This window comes from Anarhichas minor, unplaced genomic scaffold (assembly GCF_050575085.1).
Source record: "Anarhichas minor isolate MPS153535 unplaced genomic scaffold, ASM5057508v1 ptg000025l, whole genome shotgun sequence".
NCBI lineage: Eukaryota > Metazoa > Chordata > Actinopteri > Perciformes > Anarhichadidae > Anarhichas > Anarhichas minor.
The window spans coordinates 10,764,224-10,783,687 of record NW_027466471.1 but is presented as its reverse complement, the minus strand read 5'-3'; the positions used below and the strand labels follow the sequence as shown (position 1 = coordinate 10,783,687).

At 41.1% G+C, this 19,464-nt stretch overlaps 1 protein-coding gene across 1 annotated transcript; it reads right to left on the bottom strand.

Annotated features, from left to right (window-relative positions):
- Positions 1-1,657: 1,657 nt before the first annotated feature.
- Positions 1,658-19,445, bottom strand: kntc1 (kinetochore associated 1). The gene is given in 62 exon segments (XM_076099639.1): positions 1,658-1,741; positions 1,744-1,795; positions 2,397-2,551; positions 3,152-3,241; positions 3,361-3,490; positions 3,756-3,819; positions 4,015-4,069; positions 4,424-4,480; positions 4,699-4,794; positions 4,914-5,049; positions 5,158-5,282; positions 5,361-5,439; positions 5,555-5,610; positions 5,746-5,858; positions 6,148-6,358; positions 6,459-6,532; positions 6,616-6,832; positions 6,921-6,979; positions 7,279-7,444; positions 7,536-7,625; positions 8,017-8,233; positions 8,337-8,446; positions 8,561-8,677; positions 8,773-8,901; positions 8,998-9,102; positions 9,270-9,433; positions 9,523-9,579; positions 9,684-9,828; positions 10,152-10,252; positions 10,807-10,979; positions 11,155-11,456; positions 11,561-11,628; positions 12,089-12,161; positions 12,600-12,719; positions 12,814-12,948; positions 13,034-13,136; positions 13,225-13,328; positions 13,498-13,593; positions 13,686-13,829; positions 14,060-14,179; positions 14,324-14,395; positions 14,587-14,643; positions 14,713-14,856; positions 14,953-15,064; positions 15,155-15,321; positions 15,417-15,542; positions 15,688-15,763; positions 15,865-15,930; positions 16,029-16,072; positions 16,186-16,284; positions 16,375-16,429; positions 16,532-16,644; positions 16,764-16,816; positions 17,108-17,201; positions 17,549-17,659; positions 17,751-17,785; positions 17,868-17,945; positions 18,082-18,160; positions 18,410-18,525; positions 18,740-18,860; positions 19,039-19,185; positions 19,422-19,445. Coding segments are annotated over 61 exon segments (6,648 nt in total). The 5' UTR covers positions 19,177-19,185; positions 19,422-19,445.
- Between the last annotated feature and the right edge of the window lie 19 nt (positions 19,446-19,464).

Here is a 19,464-nt window from a genome sequence, read left to right as displayed (position 1 = left end):
CCACTTGGTTATTAATACAAAAAGCAAATTCTTCAATACAAGGTGAAAAATAAGAAATTCTTACCAACTTGATTCACACACAACTGTGTTTTGTTCACGAGTATAACTTCAGCAGGTGCTGACTTGTGGTATCCGATGGCATTTGATAGTTAAAAGATCTCAATATAGATGATGTGGTTCATGTGGTTTATAAATGTAGTGGATACACGGCATAGTAACACAACACTTGAAACAATAAACACCTCCTCTATGTTTAGATGGCTCCCCGAAAACTATGCGGACATCCAACTAGTTTTTGAAAACGTGACTCTTTACATTTATAGAAGCCACCTTGCCAGGTAATGAATACTTTTTCACTAATAAACCTCAGGCCTTACAATGCAAACTAAAAATGCATTGACAATGCATTCACAGTATAACCAATTTCTAATTTGAAAGCAAACACATAAAACATTATTTTAGACTTTGATTTGTTAATTATGTCATTTCAACCTAACAATTCCCATTTAAAACCGGAAGCATCCTCTCAAAAGAACAGTGCATGTGATTCACCCACTAACTACCGCATCAACTCCCTGAACCCTTTGGTATCTGTGTGCACTCACCTATCAACGTTTACCAAGTACAAGCTGAACCTTGACTAAGTGGGAGTTTTATCCACTATGACAAAATGCAGAGCTGTATTTCCTTAAATTCTTTGGGATAATACTCCCTACATGGGCAGTCAAGAGGTCCTGATCTGTGAAGGTTTGTCAGTGTGGGTGCCTGCTTCCGGTTTGAGAGAATTGCTTCCTCACCGAAATAGCTATAACATACTGTATATAAGTGGGTAACTTGCATAACTAAAAAGGGTAAGTCTTATATTAAGAATGGTAAGGATCTCAAAAAAGTACCCCTCAAATATGTATTCACAATTATAGACTCGAGAGTCGAGTTAAAACATTTTACTCAGGCAGGATATGTTTCACAAAGGTAAAAGGAACACATTAAAACAAAAAAATAGAGTGAAGCTAAATTAATAAAAATGAAGGTTTAATATATAAAGGAACACAGCCTACAGCAGATTTACGTACTTCAATTAATTTGTGTGTATGCAACAGCAATCTAACTTTCATTTTTTTATAAATAGTACAAGTTTGACATTTCATCTCTCAGACGGGAATTCATTTATTCTTAGACTCTGAAAATGATTGTGATTTATTTTCAGCTGCAAATTGTTGTCATATAAATGTTACTTCTACCGCATGTTAGCCAGCAGTTATAACATGAATATGCACTTAAACAAGCCAGTAGATAGTAAAATAAAATCAGATTAACAGTCTTTGAATTCATTCCACTACACAATCAATAATGAAAAGCATTTATTCCAAATATTACATGCACAGTGGAAATATAGATAGAAGTGCAAATATTGCATCTCAGCCCAAGAGAGACAAAGTAAGAATATATAAATACAGCTGCAGAAATGTCTGTTCATCCTGACACTCCATTTTCCATGTTGAGAAACTCCTGAAAAAACTAATTAAAGTAGAATTACAGATCTGTTATGTTTCTATTACAGATCAATAATCAAACTGATAATGGGGAAATACAAAAGCTACAATAACATGATGTATACAACTAATTAAAAGACGATAAGTCTCCCCAGTATCCCAGACTAAACTGGGTCCAGGAGATCAACTTCAGTTACCTTCAGGCCGCTCGGTGAAGGTGAGCCGTTTGTCAGCGTTTTCCCTCTTTGATGCTCTCTCTGTGTTTCATGTACTCACGAGCGAGTGAGTCGGCATCGTCCTGACTGAAGAGCAGATGAAAAGAATATGACGAGAAGAACTCAACTCTTACATTTGAAAAGGTTAAACACATATGGTGGGCTTTTGTTTTTGGTCTTTATCGGTGAAAAGTCTTGAGACACCAGGTGGTCGGTCGGCTATTACACAAAGCTGAAGGAGCAATTTGTCAACTCAACACACTCAGACTGTGCCTTCACGGGATACGTCTGATATAAAGCTGACAAACAATGAGCTGAGCCCACATGGTCCAAGTTCCAGAGCGTGTACACGACGCCACATACGTCATTAAATGTAATGTAGACCACAGAGATGTGGCGCTGGAGGAAGCTGTGCATCTCACAGCTAAATGTCAGATAAATCAAAAGCATCACTTCTCCCTTTCAATGGATGAATACACTGGCAGTAAAAATGCTGAACATAAAAGGTTTCATAACATTAAACATGATGTTGTTTTTGCTGTATTTATGGTTATGGACAACAGCAGCTCGTTTATTGGTCTTATCCTGTCTTGATCATATTCTAGATATGCTGTTTGCACGTAACATACAGAAACCTGTTCTTTATGTCGACGCTGATGTTGATTCCCTCACAAAAACAAAAACTCACCAGTTCTGACTGATGAGGTAGTCCACCAACTCTTTCACTTGATTAGGTCGGCCACTCGACACAATGAGCTGCTTCAGATGCTTGAAGTGTTTGGTCTTCAGCAGTTTCTGGTGCTGTCCATTTTGGCTGATGAAGGTTAATACAGTCTCCCTGATCTGAGGAATCATAGAGGCAATAATGACATGTCTTAATATAATACAGGTCAATATAGTTGAAACAAAAAGTAATGGCAAAAAAAGTTGCACAAAAGAAAATATATTTCAATGCACCAGACATCACTTTTGTCTACATTTTTGTTATATTTCAAAACAAGACAACACTTTTAACATATTTGCATAATTTCACACCATCCGAACTAGTTTCCTGTTTCAAAAGTTTACTGATGCTATGGCTGATAGTGTGTGTACACTATATATTTAGTTCCAGGATGTGTTGTGAGCAGTGGTGAATGTTATAGAGGAACTAGAAAATATTACATTTTCAAAAGAATATGTACGTAGGTGTATACGTCCAGTGTGCGTTAAAACATTTGAAATAGCTGAACAACTGAGATAGTTGCAGTTGAAATAGCTGTTAAAATAAAAGCGCTGAAAGAGCTTCATGTTTCAGTTTAAGTGTAAGAATTTAATTAGGCTGAAGTGTCAGTTTAAGTATAAGAGTGAAAGCAGTTGAATTGTCAGTTTGAAGAGTTAAAGATGAAAGCAACTGACATGTTGCGTCTCTTGGAAGTGGTATAACCTAAACTAACATCTAACCTGTGAGGGAACTCCAGCTAGTTCCCCAGTGTTCATGAGCTCCTCCACCTGCTCAAGGACAGCGACCGGGTTACACACAGACAGAAAGCCCTGGAAACAGAAACAAAAAACACAGTAATGTTACGACACTGTGATTGTGATAAAGGCCTTAAAGATACAGTTCTTCCAAAACGATTCCTTCTGACATGTATTGACACGGAGGTACTAACCTGGATCTGCTGAGCCTTTTTATTGGCACAGGGGATGAGAAGGAGTGTTCCCAGGGCAAAGGCTGGCAGGTTGAACTGTGCAAAGCGATTGGCAATTCCTATCAGGTCCAGATTCAACAGGAAAGGGCACCTTGGGGAGAAATAAACATGAAGAGAATAGGACACATTATTCAGGTCATCACTGCTTTTTTTTTTTATAAACAATTTCCAACATTCAGTTAATCAAACCTGTGCGCATGAAAAAGACGGAAGTGTCACAGAATGATATGGTTTTCAAAGCTCACCCCTGCAGTTAAATCTAACAATGCATGTGTTGCATGTTCACATTCTAACATTAGCAGTCCATGAAAGCAGAACAGTTGGTTGGTAAATGGCTGAATACGAGATCAACATACTTGAGGAGGAGAACAAAAGTCCTGTAGAGTGTTGCCTGTTGATCAGGACTCAGAGGAACAGAGGCTGTGAAGAAGGACGCAGATCAGACCGTAAGGAGCATTCAGGATGCATACTCAACACTGAACAGTGCAAACGTGTATATCAAAATGAACAATGTTAATGAACAACCGTCTAGCCGATCCACATCAATTATTCTACCAAAACTGGTCAGTCAGCCTCAAGACAATGGAAGTGAATTCACTGTTATAAACGGAGTACCTGAAACAAAAGGTGCCAGTATCATACTCATCCAGGTCCGGGAGAAACTGGAAATCTGGGAAGAAAATAAAGTAAATAAAATGACCTTTGCAACTTTTTCTCTATTGTCACTTGTCATATTGTAGCAGTGATGGTTGGAGGCGTTTTTAAATTTTTCAACATCTGGGATGTCTGTGGTTAAGTCACTAACCATTTAACTGCACATGTCCTGTCTACATCTCGACTGTTGCAATTTAATGCAGGTTGCAGTTCAACTGTTTTTCTTCTGATATTTTGAATCTGACGCCATTTCTCAGACACAGTTTGGGACCAAATTATACTTTACTTTCAAAGTGACATGTCTGAAGTAACAGGAAATACCAACATTATTTGCCTTTCTTAAAATAAAAGCAATAAAGTCTGAGATTACCTCCCACAGAGCAGGCACAGCCACGACTGCCTCTAGCACCTTCTGGAGGTGGCTGATCTGAGAGGGGAAAAACATTCACGTAGGTTTTATTAAGTGCAAAACCGAGCCGTCGTTATTCAAAGTCCCCTCCGACAATTTTTACAAAGACTGGAGAAAAACTAAAAAGACATCGTGAGTGAGATACTGCGTTCAATTATGTTTTCAGAGAAATTGACTTCTTGAAACGGAGACTAATGGTGTGAATACAAATATTTTTCTGGTGCGCGTCCTCTCACCAAGTTGAAGGCCAGCAGCTTCTGAAGCAGACTGTTCCACAGCTGCAGGTCGTACACCTGATACTCCAGGCACAGGTCTGCCACCAACCGCACCGCCTGAAAGGACAAAGGGTGCTTCAGTTTCCCTGCGTGCAGTTTGAGTGCAACCTTTCATAGTAGAACTAAAACGAAGTAACTAGCTGGAATAGTTTTAATGTTTTAAATTAGAAAATTACCTGCGGCTCGTGACTGTGGTTCTTCCACAGCCCTTTAACCAGGCCCTCTTTGGGGCTACTGAGGAAGGACTGCACCGTGTGAGGGATGTTTAATGCCTCCAGTTGAGAGACAAAGATGTAGCACTTAAGGTAATATCTGCATGAGAGTATAAAAATACAGAAACATTAACACATCTTACACACCCCTTACATGAACTTTGCAATTCATTATTCCATCAGTACTATCAAACTGATTTCCTATTACTGAATTTTGTTCTTGGGGATCTGCAGCTGAGCCTCCAGAGTGGCCGAATCAGCGAGACGGACGAGACAAAGCAGCACTCGAGTCCGATGGCAGAAGGTCAGACGAGGCCCAGAGGTGCTGAGGGGCTACAGGAGGAAATTATTCATTAGTCACTTTCTCTGGACACTTTGTCCAATTTTGACTCACTGGAATATATTCCTCACCCAGGTTTTGGCAGTCAGGATCGGGTCCAGAAGACGGACAGCATCCTCCATGGGGCAAGACTGCAGCATGTACACCACCCTGAGAGCATCAAGTAAACACAATAAACAGAGAAGCCAACGCATGTTGCTGATACAACTCGTGACCAAATCATCGTGGCTGTCAAATAAAAACAAGGAAACGGCAATGTCTGTACCTCATTAAGTCTGGATCCTCCTCGATGTTGTTGACACATTCATGATTACCAAGATCCTTTATCAGAGACAAACACGTTTTATCAAATGTCTACACAATGGACTCTGATAAAACACGATGTAAGCAGATCAACAGGAGACGAACAGAAACAGCGATTAGCTAATAAGAATAGGTGAGCTCAGTGAGACAGACCTTGGTGACAGCAGGGCCCGTTTTGCAGATCCATTTCTCCAACATCATGTTACGGATTTTCAGGAGATCCACGTTGTTGATGGTGGCTATTTCCTTAACCACTGCATGTATATCTGCTCAGAGGTAAAATGCTCAAATTAGGATTCAACACAGCTGATGACTTTCTCCCACTTACAACATATCGAACGTTTTTGGCTCACATCATAAAGCCAGTGTAGTGTTAATAAGTAGAAAATCATTTATAGCGGATAGTAAAACAATTCAATGTCATAAAAAGCAGCGCAATGCAAAATGGACGATATGACACACTTTAATCCAGTAGCCATCTTAAGCACAGGAGGCTGGTCTTTATATGCTTTACTTCAGCTTCTCCAGCAGACTGATGTATCAAAGCATGCTCACCGGGATACATTTGACCTCCTGAGTCTCTGTAGCGCTGCTCCACACCACTGTGCTCGTACAGGGCCACGATGAGCCTGGCTGGCAGCCCAGTCAGCTTCAGATGCTCCGGGCTGTTCAGCTGGCTGGTTATCAGGGTATTCTCAGTAGCCGAGCGCTGGAACTGCAGTTTCAGCTTGGACACAAATGTCTCCCCTCTGGCCCGCGCCGCCTCCTGCTCAGAATTAGAGAGGAGTAGATTGAAACCAACCAGTTTATGAAAAACTAACCAGATAAAGATGTGAAGTTTATACTGTATACTTTAAAATACTGACCTCAAGGTTTGGATCCTTCAGCCAGGCATTTCCAAGAGCCAAACAGAACCTAAGAGACTGTGTCTTCTCATGGCCTGGAGAGAACAGGAAATCCTTCAGTCCATAAATACAAAAAACACAAGTAGTGAAGTGGCAGCGTCTAATCTGCAGGTCAGACCTGGCGGCAGCTCCTGGGTGATCTTGTGGGCTGTGGCAGCTGCCCACTCTGGGCTCTGGATGCAGTGGATGTACTTCATCATGGTCTTGGCCACCTTGAAAGTCTCACTATTGTAGCCATGAGCCTGACCCTTTTTCCTCTGCTCCAAGACTAAAGGCTTCATCTTCTTCTCAAACACATGGTTTACTGTGGACATGTATAACTTGTCAAGGCTCACCTGGAACGAGACAGGGTTAGGATCAGTTTGGATGAATCTATGATTTTCATTATTATACTAGCTACTTTTTTAGATTATTGTGCTTTACCTTCATCAGTTTGCTAATCAAAAGAAGTGTCGGGAAGGTCTCCTCACTGAGCTCGGGAGCTAAACACAGATAAACATTTTAGTTTCCTCAGTCTTAACATATCTCAGTAACTCTTAATATTGATAAATCTGAACTGAAGTTACACAAAGATGTCAAACACAGTAACAAGTGTTTGAAGATTTCATCTATCACCCCACTCCTGTTAAAATATTTGAAATGTTAGGACCTCAAACGAGTTAAGAATAATTCCTTCCTTTAAGATTACACCACATTGGATCTAATGCAATCAGAGCATTTTGAGTTTGTCAGCTATAATATTGAAGAATGAAAATAAGACAAGTGACAGAGGCTAACTCACAGATAATCTTCCAGAAATGTTTGCTCTGCATAAGCAGGTGGAAGGGCAGTCTGCTGCTGGACAGCAGGTTTGGCAGCTGGCCGTTTTCCAGAAGATAGGTGTTCTCCACGTCCGAGGCAGGAGAGACGCGCTTGTAGGACTTCAGGTGTTGAAGGAGGCCCCTTGCCTGTGTGATTAAGATACACTGGTTGCTAGTCTGCACAAGACATTTTGAAGACAAGGAACCATTTGATTTTAGAAGTGTGTGTACTTTTTACCTGACTAACGGAAAAGGTCGTCACATTCTCATCTGCAGCCTCTATGATCTTCAGCACTACTTCGATCCTCTCATAGTTGTAAGGGCTGAGCTGTACAAGAAACGCATTCTACAAGTTAGGTGAATAGCTTGAATTTAGTTTGGGATAGAAACAATTAAATAATCAACTATGACAGTAAAGTCCTTTCAGTGTAGTAGTTCAGAAAATTCAAGTAATTGGTTTGGAAATTTAAAAGCGGCACTATAAAAAGCATGTGGATAAAGCTTTTTCATGTTTTACTTCTACCATTAACGAAGCGCTCTTGTGTTGTACGTTGTTTCTTGAATCAGTTGTCTTCGATGAGCCTCTGGGTGAAATTTAAACAACTTTAATCTATCAGAAGTGCTCAGAAACGTTGCTTCCGTAAAAAGGGGCATTAACACAGAGCCCTCATGTTAAAAAGAAAAGGCTTTGAAGTCCCCCCCCCCCCCCATGCACAAACCTTGAATATGGCAGCACAGAGACTGTCTGTGAGCTCGCTGGTGTTGTGTAACATCGGGATAATCTGCAGCACTCGCTCCAGTGTGTCTGCATGACACAGTGGCTGCATCTCTTCCTGCCCTGTGCCTGGGTCACCTGCAGCTTCCTCGTCGTCTTGGAGCAGCAGTAAAGTGGTAATGTACTGGTTGATCACACTGTCACGGTCGAGACCAAAGGTGCTGCAGACGGGAGCAGAGGGTGAGCACAGGGAAGGAAAAGAACCATAAATGAAATGCATTGATACAGATTGAAGAATGTGACTTTGTAGAGTGAGCAGCGGACCTGCAGTACTGGAGGATAATGTCTGGAGTGATTCTGCGGTTTTTCACCAAGTCAGGGATCAGACTACTCTTCATCTCAGGCCGCTGACGGAACACTGGCTGGATGGATATCTGTTGTCGAGCAGGAGCAAGCACGGCGAACGTCAAGTCACGTTAAATGTCAGGTGAAGACTGACAATAACTTGTGAAGTATAATGTGAATAGAAGTGGTTTTCATCCACACACCTCCAGTTTGCCAAGCTTGATGCCCCATTCAGCATCAGTGATGACAGAGAGAAACCTCTCTTGTTCCTCTGCCTCACCGTACAAGCAGCAGAGATCAGCCCCGATCCTGGCCACAGCCTAAAGCAGACAACGACAATTTTCACTATCGAAATCAAAAATGTAAAAAAAGGTTTGACGCTAAAGTACAGAAGAACGGTGAACACATTGCCTACCAAGATTTTGTCATAGTTTTGCCAGGTGTTGTCAATAACCTTCCACAGAATTTTGAAGACTTCTGCTTTGGAGAGGAGTGTACAGAGACCGATGGCCAAATCACAATCAACCACCCTCCAGTTGAACACCTGCAGCCGAAATAGAGATACAGGGATTTAAAAAACATATTAAAACGCAGTATATCGGCTACTACCACCTCGTGACATCAGTCTCAGCAGACTCACCTTGTTCAAGAGAGCCACAGCAACGGCATTCAGAGACGAAGTAGTTGTCTTTCGAAGATTATTTAAGCATAAATTGTACTTCCTAAGCTCTTGGGTATCATGAAGCTGAAAGAAGAGTTAACAGTTTACTGTGACATTATCACTATACAAATTACAAAATATGTTTAGCTCGGCCTGACCGGCAAGTAGCTATAGCTATAATAACGGCACAATTGATCCAGAAACACATGGCGGTGGCACCGATAGCACCACTGGATATGTCGCAGCCATACCTGTAGACTAAGCTTTAGGTCCATAACATTAGAGGTGACGTGCTGCAGGCAGCTGCCGTATGAGTCGACCAGCACTCTGAGGGCCAGCTCCAGCTGACTGCACTCCTGTAACATCTGTAACATGTTGGACAGGGGACCCAGGAGGGGCTGCAGGTAGTTTGAACCTGTATGTGGGCCACGCAAGACACAAGGTAAACTTTCAAAAATGACAAATTCAAGGAAAAACAATGAAATATAAAGTTTTAGTACAGACCGTTTTCGAATGAGCAGTGTGCCAGACAGGAACAGTCCAGTGGGTACAGCTTGGTATCTGCAAGATTAGTTATAAACTGATGAGACCAGTCAGCTGTAGACTATCTGAGGTGATGAAATCCTAAATAGACATTGAATAGATGATTCGTTTGAGCATCTTACCCAGAGAAATGGGTAGCAGGCAGTTGGTAATTTCATATTGGACTGGAAGCACAGACACTGGGTCCAGAACAATGCAGTCTTCACTAAAAACATCCTGAAAACTCCACTGAGAATGTGGATCCTTTTCCGTCTCCAAAATCGAATCCTGTGACATCAAACAATTCAAATACAATCATTTATTGTATGCATTTAGCAAATTTAAAGAAGAGACGTTTCATCAATTTTAACTACTATCAACAAAACAAGAAGTCTTTTACTGTAATTGAACAACTTCCTGCTATAAAATTACATTAAATAATAAACTATTATTAACTAAATCCTCTGAGAGATTTCATCAGGTCGATTCACAGTTACTAACTTGCAAAATACAATGTCTGATTTAAATATATCGTATAACATATCGAGCATAAACCAGAGCAAAACAAAGTAAACTCGGTATCATTCTATGGAGAAAGACACGATACTGACCTTGGCGATGAAGCCATAGTTGTCTGATAACTGACACTGATGATAGACATCCATAGCTATCCGTGTGCACTTGCAAAGCTCCAGACAGTCCAGGAGCAGATCTGCAACAGTTATTAGAATATTTACTTACGTGATTTTACTTGACGCAGCCAAGCTCCCTCTGAGAACAGTTGTCTCATTGAACTATTTAGTCTGGATGTTCTTTCAGATTTGCATCTTCAGCAACACCAGATAAAGTATTGCAATATTTTGGAAATAATATTTTTTTTGACAGAGAGTTGCTGTTGTTAAACGCGGAACCCATTTACTTCAATTCATCGAGACATTTCTCAGATTTTTTTATTATCATTGGTTCACAGTGGAGGCATGCAAGAAAAAAACAAAGTTTTCTTCAAACATTGAAGGTAATACAGGGAGAGTAAACTGATATACAATTGGTCATTTTGTGGATGAAGTATTCCGTTAAGATGAGACTGAGCCTTCCTTTTTCAGTCTAGTTTTCACAACAAGTGTTTTAATTTTTAACTGCACGCTTACAACAAACTAACGAAACTGTGTCAAATCTAATAGTTGAATTGTGAATCCAGCAATGATTCGCAGAACAGCTATTGATTGACCAACGTAAAATTAAGTTGAACATCATTGATTTCTTTACCTGAGTGGCACGAAGCGATAGCCTGGCAGGCAAGATCATGGATGACTGCTGGCAGGTCCATGTCTTCAGGAAGCACCATTGGAACATCTGCCTCCAGCATCTGGCATAACGTCTTGGCAGCAGTGAACAAAACCTTGCCTGTGCAGGTGTTATAGTGGTGTTCATACAGCTCACTGAAGATATGGAGGAAGAGGACAAAGAAAACATAGGAGATTCTCCATGTGACTCATTGGACAGGGATGTTAGTCTGAATTAAACATTAACAATTCCTCTATATTTACACTAAGAACTCAAGGGTGAAATAAACAAACCCCCTGGATTCATGCACACGGCACAGCATCCACACACCTGAGGATCTTGAGGGCCTTGTCCACCTTGCCCACTCCTAGAGCTCGCAGGGCTAAGTCAGACCACAGCTCCTGTTCGGTGCGCTGCAGCTGCCTTCCTAGACGACGTAAGCCAGCTTCTGTGGAGATGGTCTTGGTCTTACCATCGGGGTCATTAGACACAACTGGAGTTGTCGTGGCTTTCCTCTTAGATGAGCGGCGGCCATGTGTGTTTTCGTAGGCTGTGATGTGATGCTCCTGGATCTGCTTTCTGATGTTTGGATCCTCATAGTTTGAGGGGGTGAAGAAAACATCAAAGTCCTCCTGAACAAACAAATAAAGAGGTTGCAGGTAAAAAAAAAAAAAAAAAACTTATGAAAGAACAGATGGAATAATAACACTTAAAACATTCCTTAAATGAAACTTACCTGTAGGTGGGCGATCGCCTTGAACATGATGAGGTTGTTCTCACACTCCATGCTTTTAAGAGCATCATCTACAGAGGACATGAAACCTGGTGTGATACTTGGATGTTCAGGCAAATGTTTATAACATTTATTTTCCTAATCTTTATCTGTAAACTGTGTTTAGACAACCACTGGGTCTCATGCAGGAAGAGATTTCCTCTTAAATTTTGTTTTTTCGATTTCAATATCGCTGAAGTTCTTCTTCTTACAGCCCGTTTTTGGTAGCATCTCTCCAATTTCTTGGGCTTGTGCACAAAACCTGCCCTTATATAGTGTTTAGGTTTATATAGTGTTGGATGTTTTACTGCTCCATGCAAACTTTCCTAAAACATCCAACACGTGGAGGTCAGAGCCTTGAGTCAGCTTAAGAGCTGGAACTGAGAAGCAAACATTGAGCTACTCAAGAAAACGTCAGAAGGATGGGTGTTTGCTGACAGAGACTGTGGACACATACTCACCCTGCTGTTGATGTTTCAGGATTGTACTTACGTTTTTGGATTGTATGAAGGTATTTCAGGGCCTCCACCATCACCTGAGCTATGACCATCTGGTGTTTCTTGTGCTAAGGAAGACAGAGAAGACAGAGACAGAGTTGAGAAATACAAAATGTCAGAATGAATGTATGCTTACCATAATGCTGTTTTATTATGTTCTGATCTTGAGGCTGCGATTGATTTAAGTTTCATGTATGGTCTACTACCAGGAGTATTTGCCTATAGCTGCGTAAGCATAATCTAAACTGCGATCACAGGCGCTGAGGAAAAGGCTCCCAGGCAGGGAAGCTCCTGGTATATCATATAATCTCTCAGTTGCAGCAGAGGCGTAATGTTAACGACATCTAAAGCGAAGCAAAAACAAAACACTAACTCTTAAAACCATCTTAAAATGTGACAAAATATGATTTCAGAGGTCTGGAAATTGAATCTAGAAAATTGAGCAGGGAATACAAGCACGTAAAATGCAAATTACGTTTTATTTCAGACATCTTCCCTCTCCTCACCTCATCAGATATGTGGGCTTTGTCCTCCAGCTGCAGCCGAGCCCAGGATGTGAGACGCTTGATCACACACTCTGCCTCTGCAGAGGACAGCCTCTTCAGGACAGTCATGCTTTTCTCCGTCTGAAAGTAGCATAAAAGACTTCCGTATGCCATGGAAACATAAAAAGAAACATTTAATCTCTGTGATTTCATATTTCCATGTGGATGAGCATACCTTGCCTTGGCCAATCAGCTGGATGAGATACAAGAAATTGATCTGCGAGGTTGGAAGCTTGTAAGCGTCAGCTAATGTCAGAGAGTCTTCTAAAGACATTGGAAAGTCTTGCTTCAGGATGTATCTAATCGGCATCTGGTAAGAGATATACAGTATGTGAAAGTTCATAGGAAAGCACACGGGTAGTCAAATGTCACATAATAAATGAGATCAGAATTACCATAATTGGAGTGCTGTTAGAGAGGTTGAAGTTGCAGATCCCATAGCCCCTGAGAAGTTTCCTGATTTCCATTAGACGGTAACTCTCCTTTAAAAGCTCTTGTCTGGGGAATACATCAGTAAATAGAAAATGATAATATTCCCAAATTTTACAGTATGAAAAAAATCACAGTGAGGACAATGTAAACATACTTTGGTCCATCCATCTCCAGGTACTGTTGAACCAGTTTTTCTACCACATTACTCCAGGGCACTACAGCTTTCTGCATGATCTCCAGCACAGCATCCACCATCAGCTGCAAGGAAATACAATAATGTGGTGGTAAAAACTTTATTGATATTTATGATCTCAGTGATTCTTGTTCATCTGCTGCTGTTATGGCTGTTTTCTCACTCAAGTATTTGCACTCACAAAATGTTAAACATGTCGTGAACTGTACGTGTAGTGGTGTTACAGAAACTTACGTCAGTATCAGTCATGCAAGCTAGCACAGCCACTGCTTTGGCTTCCCATTCTGTGAAAAGTGTCCTAGTCTGAGAACTACAGCGCTCCAGCAGATCCTAGTGAAGAGGAGAGGAGAAATATTTATCACCAGGTATTTGGGAAAATGAAAGATCTGTTCCCGGTGGGCTCGGCAGTGATGGAATTTTACCTTGATGTACTGGAGAAGTAGCTCATTTAAAGGAATCTCATGCTCTTCAGTATACGGCAGAATCCTGCTTTCCACTGTGGCGGCAATCAGCTCTGGAGCCGGCACTTTGTCCAGCAAGAAGAATGCAACACTACGAACACTTCCCTTTCAAATTCACAAGGAAGAACAGTGATAAGGATCTGAACAACCACGCAAAACCCACTTAACATGTCTCATGAACGCACCACAACGTACATGAAAGTAAGATGTTCTTTATCATTATGAAATCAATGGAAAACTGCAGGTTAATAAAATATATGTTTCCTGCTGAAGATATCAGTAGCTTGCTTGAAACTCAGATATAGTTAGAATGTGTCACGAAATAAGAGAGAAACCTTCTCAAAGACTGAAAGTGAAAGACTGCAGCTGTATTTCTGGTGGAGGTCCAGGAGCTGATGGAGGTTGGACACCAGGGACTTGAGGTTCTCCACCTCCTCTGCACCGTAATTATCATCCTTTAAAAAAAAGAAAAGATAAAAGAATAGACCATCGATCACATTATGTCACGATAATTCAGTTACAATTAGCTCCCACGGGTAAACCATGATTGTGAAGCCTCAAAAATGTATAGCGGAAAGAGAACAATGTGCCTAACTTACAGATTTCATCCATGTCCACAGAGAAGGCAGTCCAACCACAGCCAAGTCCAGCCCGTTCTGGGGCCAAGCACCCTGGAACAACATATTACATGTATAACCATTGGTTCAACTATTGTGACCGATATGTACTTATTATACAAAGTTTTATACAACTAACTGAGTGATGGGCGGTGCTATTGACCATTATACATCATTGTAATTTTAGCCTGGTTTTACTTAACTTAAACATTTCAGGTCAAAATAGTTTTTGTTCTTTTATTTACCTTTTCTGTTAACTCCAAATTCCTTGCCCTCTGCTCCAGCCATCTCGCCAAGATTTTCTATGGGCACATAAAACGTTTACTCCTGAAAACATAGCACCAGACTTTGAAATGAGCAATGACTCCTACCTGTCCTGTTGGAAGCACTCTCCTCACAAAAGGAACAAAAACGCCCCTAAACCAAGAACGGAGGTCTTGGGATGGCAGATCCTCTGGGATGGCACTGAGCACGGCTTCAAGCTTGCTCTCGTCAAACTCTGCAGCAATCTGTCCCTGTTACAAAACCCGAGAGTAAACGTCACAACTGGGCCCGACACCAAGCGTTTTCTCCCAGCGCTGTTTCATCAAGTGCATGAAGCTGTTCTTTACCTCATATCTTAGCCAAATGAGTTGTGCACCCTTCATGTCTCCCTCTCGTAGGTGGGTCAGAATTTCTCCTAAATTGTCAGTGCAGTTCAAAAACTCAATCCAGGCGATGCCACTGTGGATGACAGAATAACACATACGCGTACATTATAAACAAACCACATGATTGAAAATGTACGGTACAACACAAGAGACTTTGATTTACTTGAAGTTATCTGGGCCGTGCAGGCTGCAGAACGTTGCCAGCCTGGCCGAGGTCTCCTGGATCTGTAAGGAGGAGTATCGTGTGGCAGCATGGTTTAGCATCTTCTCTGCCGTCTCAAAGGTCGGCCACGGAGCCTTGAGGCAGTATTCCACCACATACTGCTCATCCTAGGCAATGCAAAAAAAAACAACCTCTGTTGGTGAGGAGGTTGAGGTGATCAACATGTTGGAGCTGTAAAATGAGATTAGACTAAATAACTGACTTTGATCTTCATCAGGTTGGTTTTGGCCTCCTCCACAAGTTCAGACCACACATCCTGTCCGTAGCCACCGACCGATGCAGAGGCCAGCTGCTCCAGCACAAAGTCGAGCTTCACCTTGTACACGAGCTGAACACAAATAGGATTGTTAGTTGTGTATAGCCCCAGTTAAGGTTGTAATTTACCACCAGCTAATACCAATTCTATTGTACTTTTCTGCTCTAAAATCCTACTTCTGTTGTCAAATATCTATCATATTCTACTCTTCACTTACCTCTACATCCAGCTCAAATGTGATGGCAAACTTTTCAGCTTCCTCAAACATGTGTTTGTGAAGAAGTCTGCTGAGTCTGGGGATGGAGAAAAATCAAGTAAGTCAAATTATACCGACATCACATACAGGACACAAACCTCAATTAATGTGGAAATGTATCCAATGAAAATGAGGTACCTGTTCTCAGGCAAAGCCTCTGTGAAGCATCTGACAACAACAGCAGATATGGGCTCTCCACGACTGCTTGATAAAGAACAGGGGAGAAAAACAAAAGCCACTTCATATTTTGAAACATTCACCATATCGTTCAAGTACTGGCTGAACATCCAAACATGTCCTACCTTTCCGGGTCCTCACAAATCCCCTCAACTAAATAAATGGTATCCTGAAAGCAGAGGATAAAACAACCGAGTTAAATGTGCTGACATATTAACATCCGGAAATAGCACATGTCCATGTATCCGTCCATATAACACGCTTTAAGCGTCGATTGTTTACCATGTCTATTTTTGTCTGGACAAGACAGGAGACTGAGGAGACATCAAGAGAGTAGCAAATAGTCATGGAGGGCAGAAATCGTATTTGCAGTGAGTTGATCTGAAAAATGAAAAACCAGCACATCAAGTTCAGAAGAGGACGTGAGATGATCATCTTTTACAGTTTCTTCAAAAGGAGTTGCACTGCTACCTGACTCTTGACTTGCTTTGTCAGTGTAATCATCTTCATGCCGCCCTTGTCTTGGCTGCAACACATACAGATCAGTTTTCAACATTATTTATTAATTGAGGCATATTCCTCTGTATATATTTACAGCTACTGTATGTGATACAACATAGATACATACGCCACCATGGAGGCAGAGCCACATTCTGTAGTGAGTTCAAAGTCATGAATGGCAAGATCCTGCCAACAGTGAATCATGACCAGGAAGTGTAGGTCCCAAAGACTCAGGGCATCCTGCAGCCGAAGACAAACACAAGCAATCCATAGTGTATGCAATTAAACCTCAAAATACTTTTGATCGAACCTCATGCAATGGTACATCTAACGGCTACAGGCGTTGGCACTGAACTCACCTCAGTGTCAAGAATATACAATTGATTTTCCACCACCACCATCTTCCTCACACCTTTGAAATAAATAGGAGAATGTATTTAACAACCCTCACACAATCTAGTCTGAGAGGCATTATAACTTTTTACTTGTTTTGCAACTGTATGCTATTGTGTTTCTATTTCTTATCCTCAATACTTTGTGATTCACTATATATATTTAGATTATTTCACCCACTCATGTCCACAAGTTCATCACTAAAAAAAGTTAAACAATAAGTATGAAGATGGTAATACATGTTTAGTATCTTGCAAAAGGCACATTAAGAAAGTGTAACTATGTACTGAACATTGGGGCAAGACCTTACCTGGAATTAAGCTGTTGTTGATAGAGTGAGCAAGGCACATCTTGGCCTGATGAGGGTCCATCATCCAGTGAGTCACGATACTTTCTTTATCCCCCTGTGAAGATAATGTCGTGACAAATTACATCAAGAAATACATGTTGTTTTACTGCTTTATATCAGCAGTAACTATCATAACTAGAAAGGTTTGATTTACTCTATTTCTAAGCTTAGTTCAAAGTGTGTCTTAATAACATGGTAAACATTGGTTTCATTTTCAGCTTGAAAACACACTTCATTAGCTTGTTCAGAAAAATGAGACATGCAACAGTATCGAATAAAAAAGGGAGGGACTGAAGAAAACAAGCGACAAATATTTGAAGTACCATCGTCCATTATGCTGTCATTCACAAATAACCAACGTATCATAGCTGCAGCTGGTGAATAAATAAATAAAACACTGACCCCGATCATTAAGTGGATTTCAGAGCCCAGATTGAACATCACCGCTGTGCTGCAGCCCTCGTCATGGTACTCACTGGTGGAGCAGAAGTCTATCTTCATGAGCGACTGGAGCTGAGTTGAGCAAAAGTGTGATTATAGTTCTGCTGTTAAAAAAAGAGGAAGAAGTTTGTGATCGCATGGAAAGATGATTGCCTGAACTTACCTGTTTCAAAGCTCCCAGGTCCATGTTTTCAAAGGCTGTAGAAGAATAAATGATTAGTTTGGTCAATACAGTCGCTCCAATAACACTTTCAGTCTACCGCACGTGCTCTTTGGATACCTGTCTCGATCTTTGCCAATGCAAGGTTTGTAATGTGGAAAAATCCATCCTTTATGAGAAGGAACCCATGGTACATCCCTGTCAACAAAAGACATCGGAGAAATTGGCAACACACCATTCATTAAAGATTCAGATAAAAACATCATTAGAAATTCATTCAGCTTTCCATTGCACCCATACACCTTGATTTCTCATATTCACAAAGAATTCTTACCTAAGGATGCCTTGTTTTCTTCTATGACGAGATAGCGGTACGTTTTCTTATCTTCACTGGATGGTTTCTCTACCAACGCCTACAAACCCAGATAATAACATGACATGTTAATGTCCATAAGTGAAACACGTTGGGCAACTCAAACTCATAAAAAAAAGACACAAAGTTTTTAGGATTATTACAGCTTGTCATCTAAAGTTGAATATTGTTCTTCAAATGTTGTAGATGAAATCTGTACACTATAACAAGTCAAGGCCAGACACAGAGCGATCACATCTCATGTATTCCTACACCATTAGGCCTCACAGATATCAAACTACACTCGTACCCTGGTGAGTAGGATTTTCTTGGTTGGCACATAGATCAAATGAAAGTTTCCATTTCTTTCACAGACCGCCAAAAACTGTCCTTCCAGGCATACATCAATGGCATCCACGTCAGTTTCTGAAAAACAAGTTGAGCTATTAACATACAGAAAGTTACCCAGAAACGTTAAACTGCATCGATAAGAAAGGGATGATGACTGAACCTTTGCAATATCTTCAAATTGATTTAGTTTGAATTATACAAGCAGGCCTGACACAGAGAAAGCAGTGCCCGTCAGTCATCGTGACTATTGGACCCACTGGAGCCACATGACGTCTGACTAATAACTTACCAAAATGAAGAAGCAGCAGGATGGTCTGATAGTTCTGGTCAAACATGATAACTGTCTTGTCAGCAACAACAATGTTCCAGTTTGACCCACTGGAGGAGGCGAGACGGGGATCAGTTTGCACCTGCAAGAACCAGCATTTCCATGTAATCACTGATCAGTGCTGTCACGAGTAAAGTGTTAAACTGTACCTAAAGGCCCCACTACTAATCACTGTGGTACTTTATATGGAGCGACAGGGATACATTACAAGAGCATATTCGAGTTCTTGTAACGTTAATGTAAGTATTGACATCCATTACCTCACTTGCTGTGGAGATCTTCACCAGTGTGTCCACCTGATACAAGCCGCTTCCATTCTCCTCCTTGGACACACTGCCGAAGCGGACAGTGTTCGTGTCCTCGTTGGTCAGAAGCTCAACGTCGCTCCACGTCGCCATGTCGAAGAGCTAAGGTACATGGAGGAGATGTGACACATGCGATACATTAGCAATGCTAGTTGACAATGTCCACTTAAGCTAGTAATTCAGTTGCACCGTAACGTTATGATAACGCTAATGTTCGTAAGCTAATTCAGCGGAGACTTACAACAACAACAACATTTAGACTACCTGCTGATGAGCGATGGCGAATTAGCCGACAGTCGACTACAATGTATCTAACGTTACAGTTGATAGTAACTTACCACTCCGTTGAAGTAACCAGACAGCTAACGTTACAACGCAGAG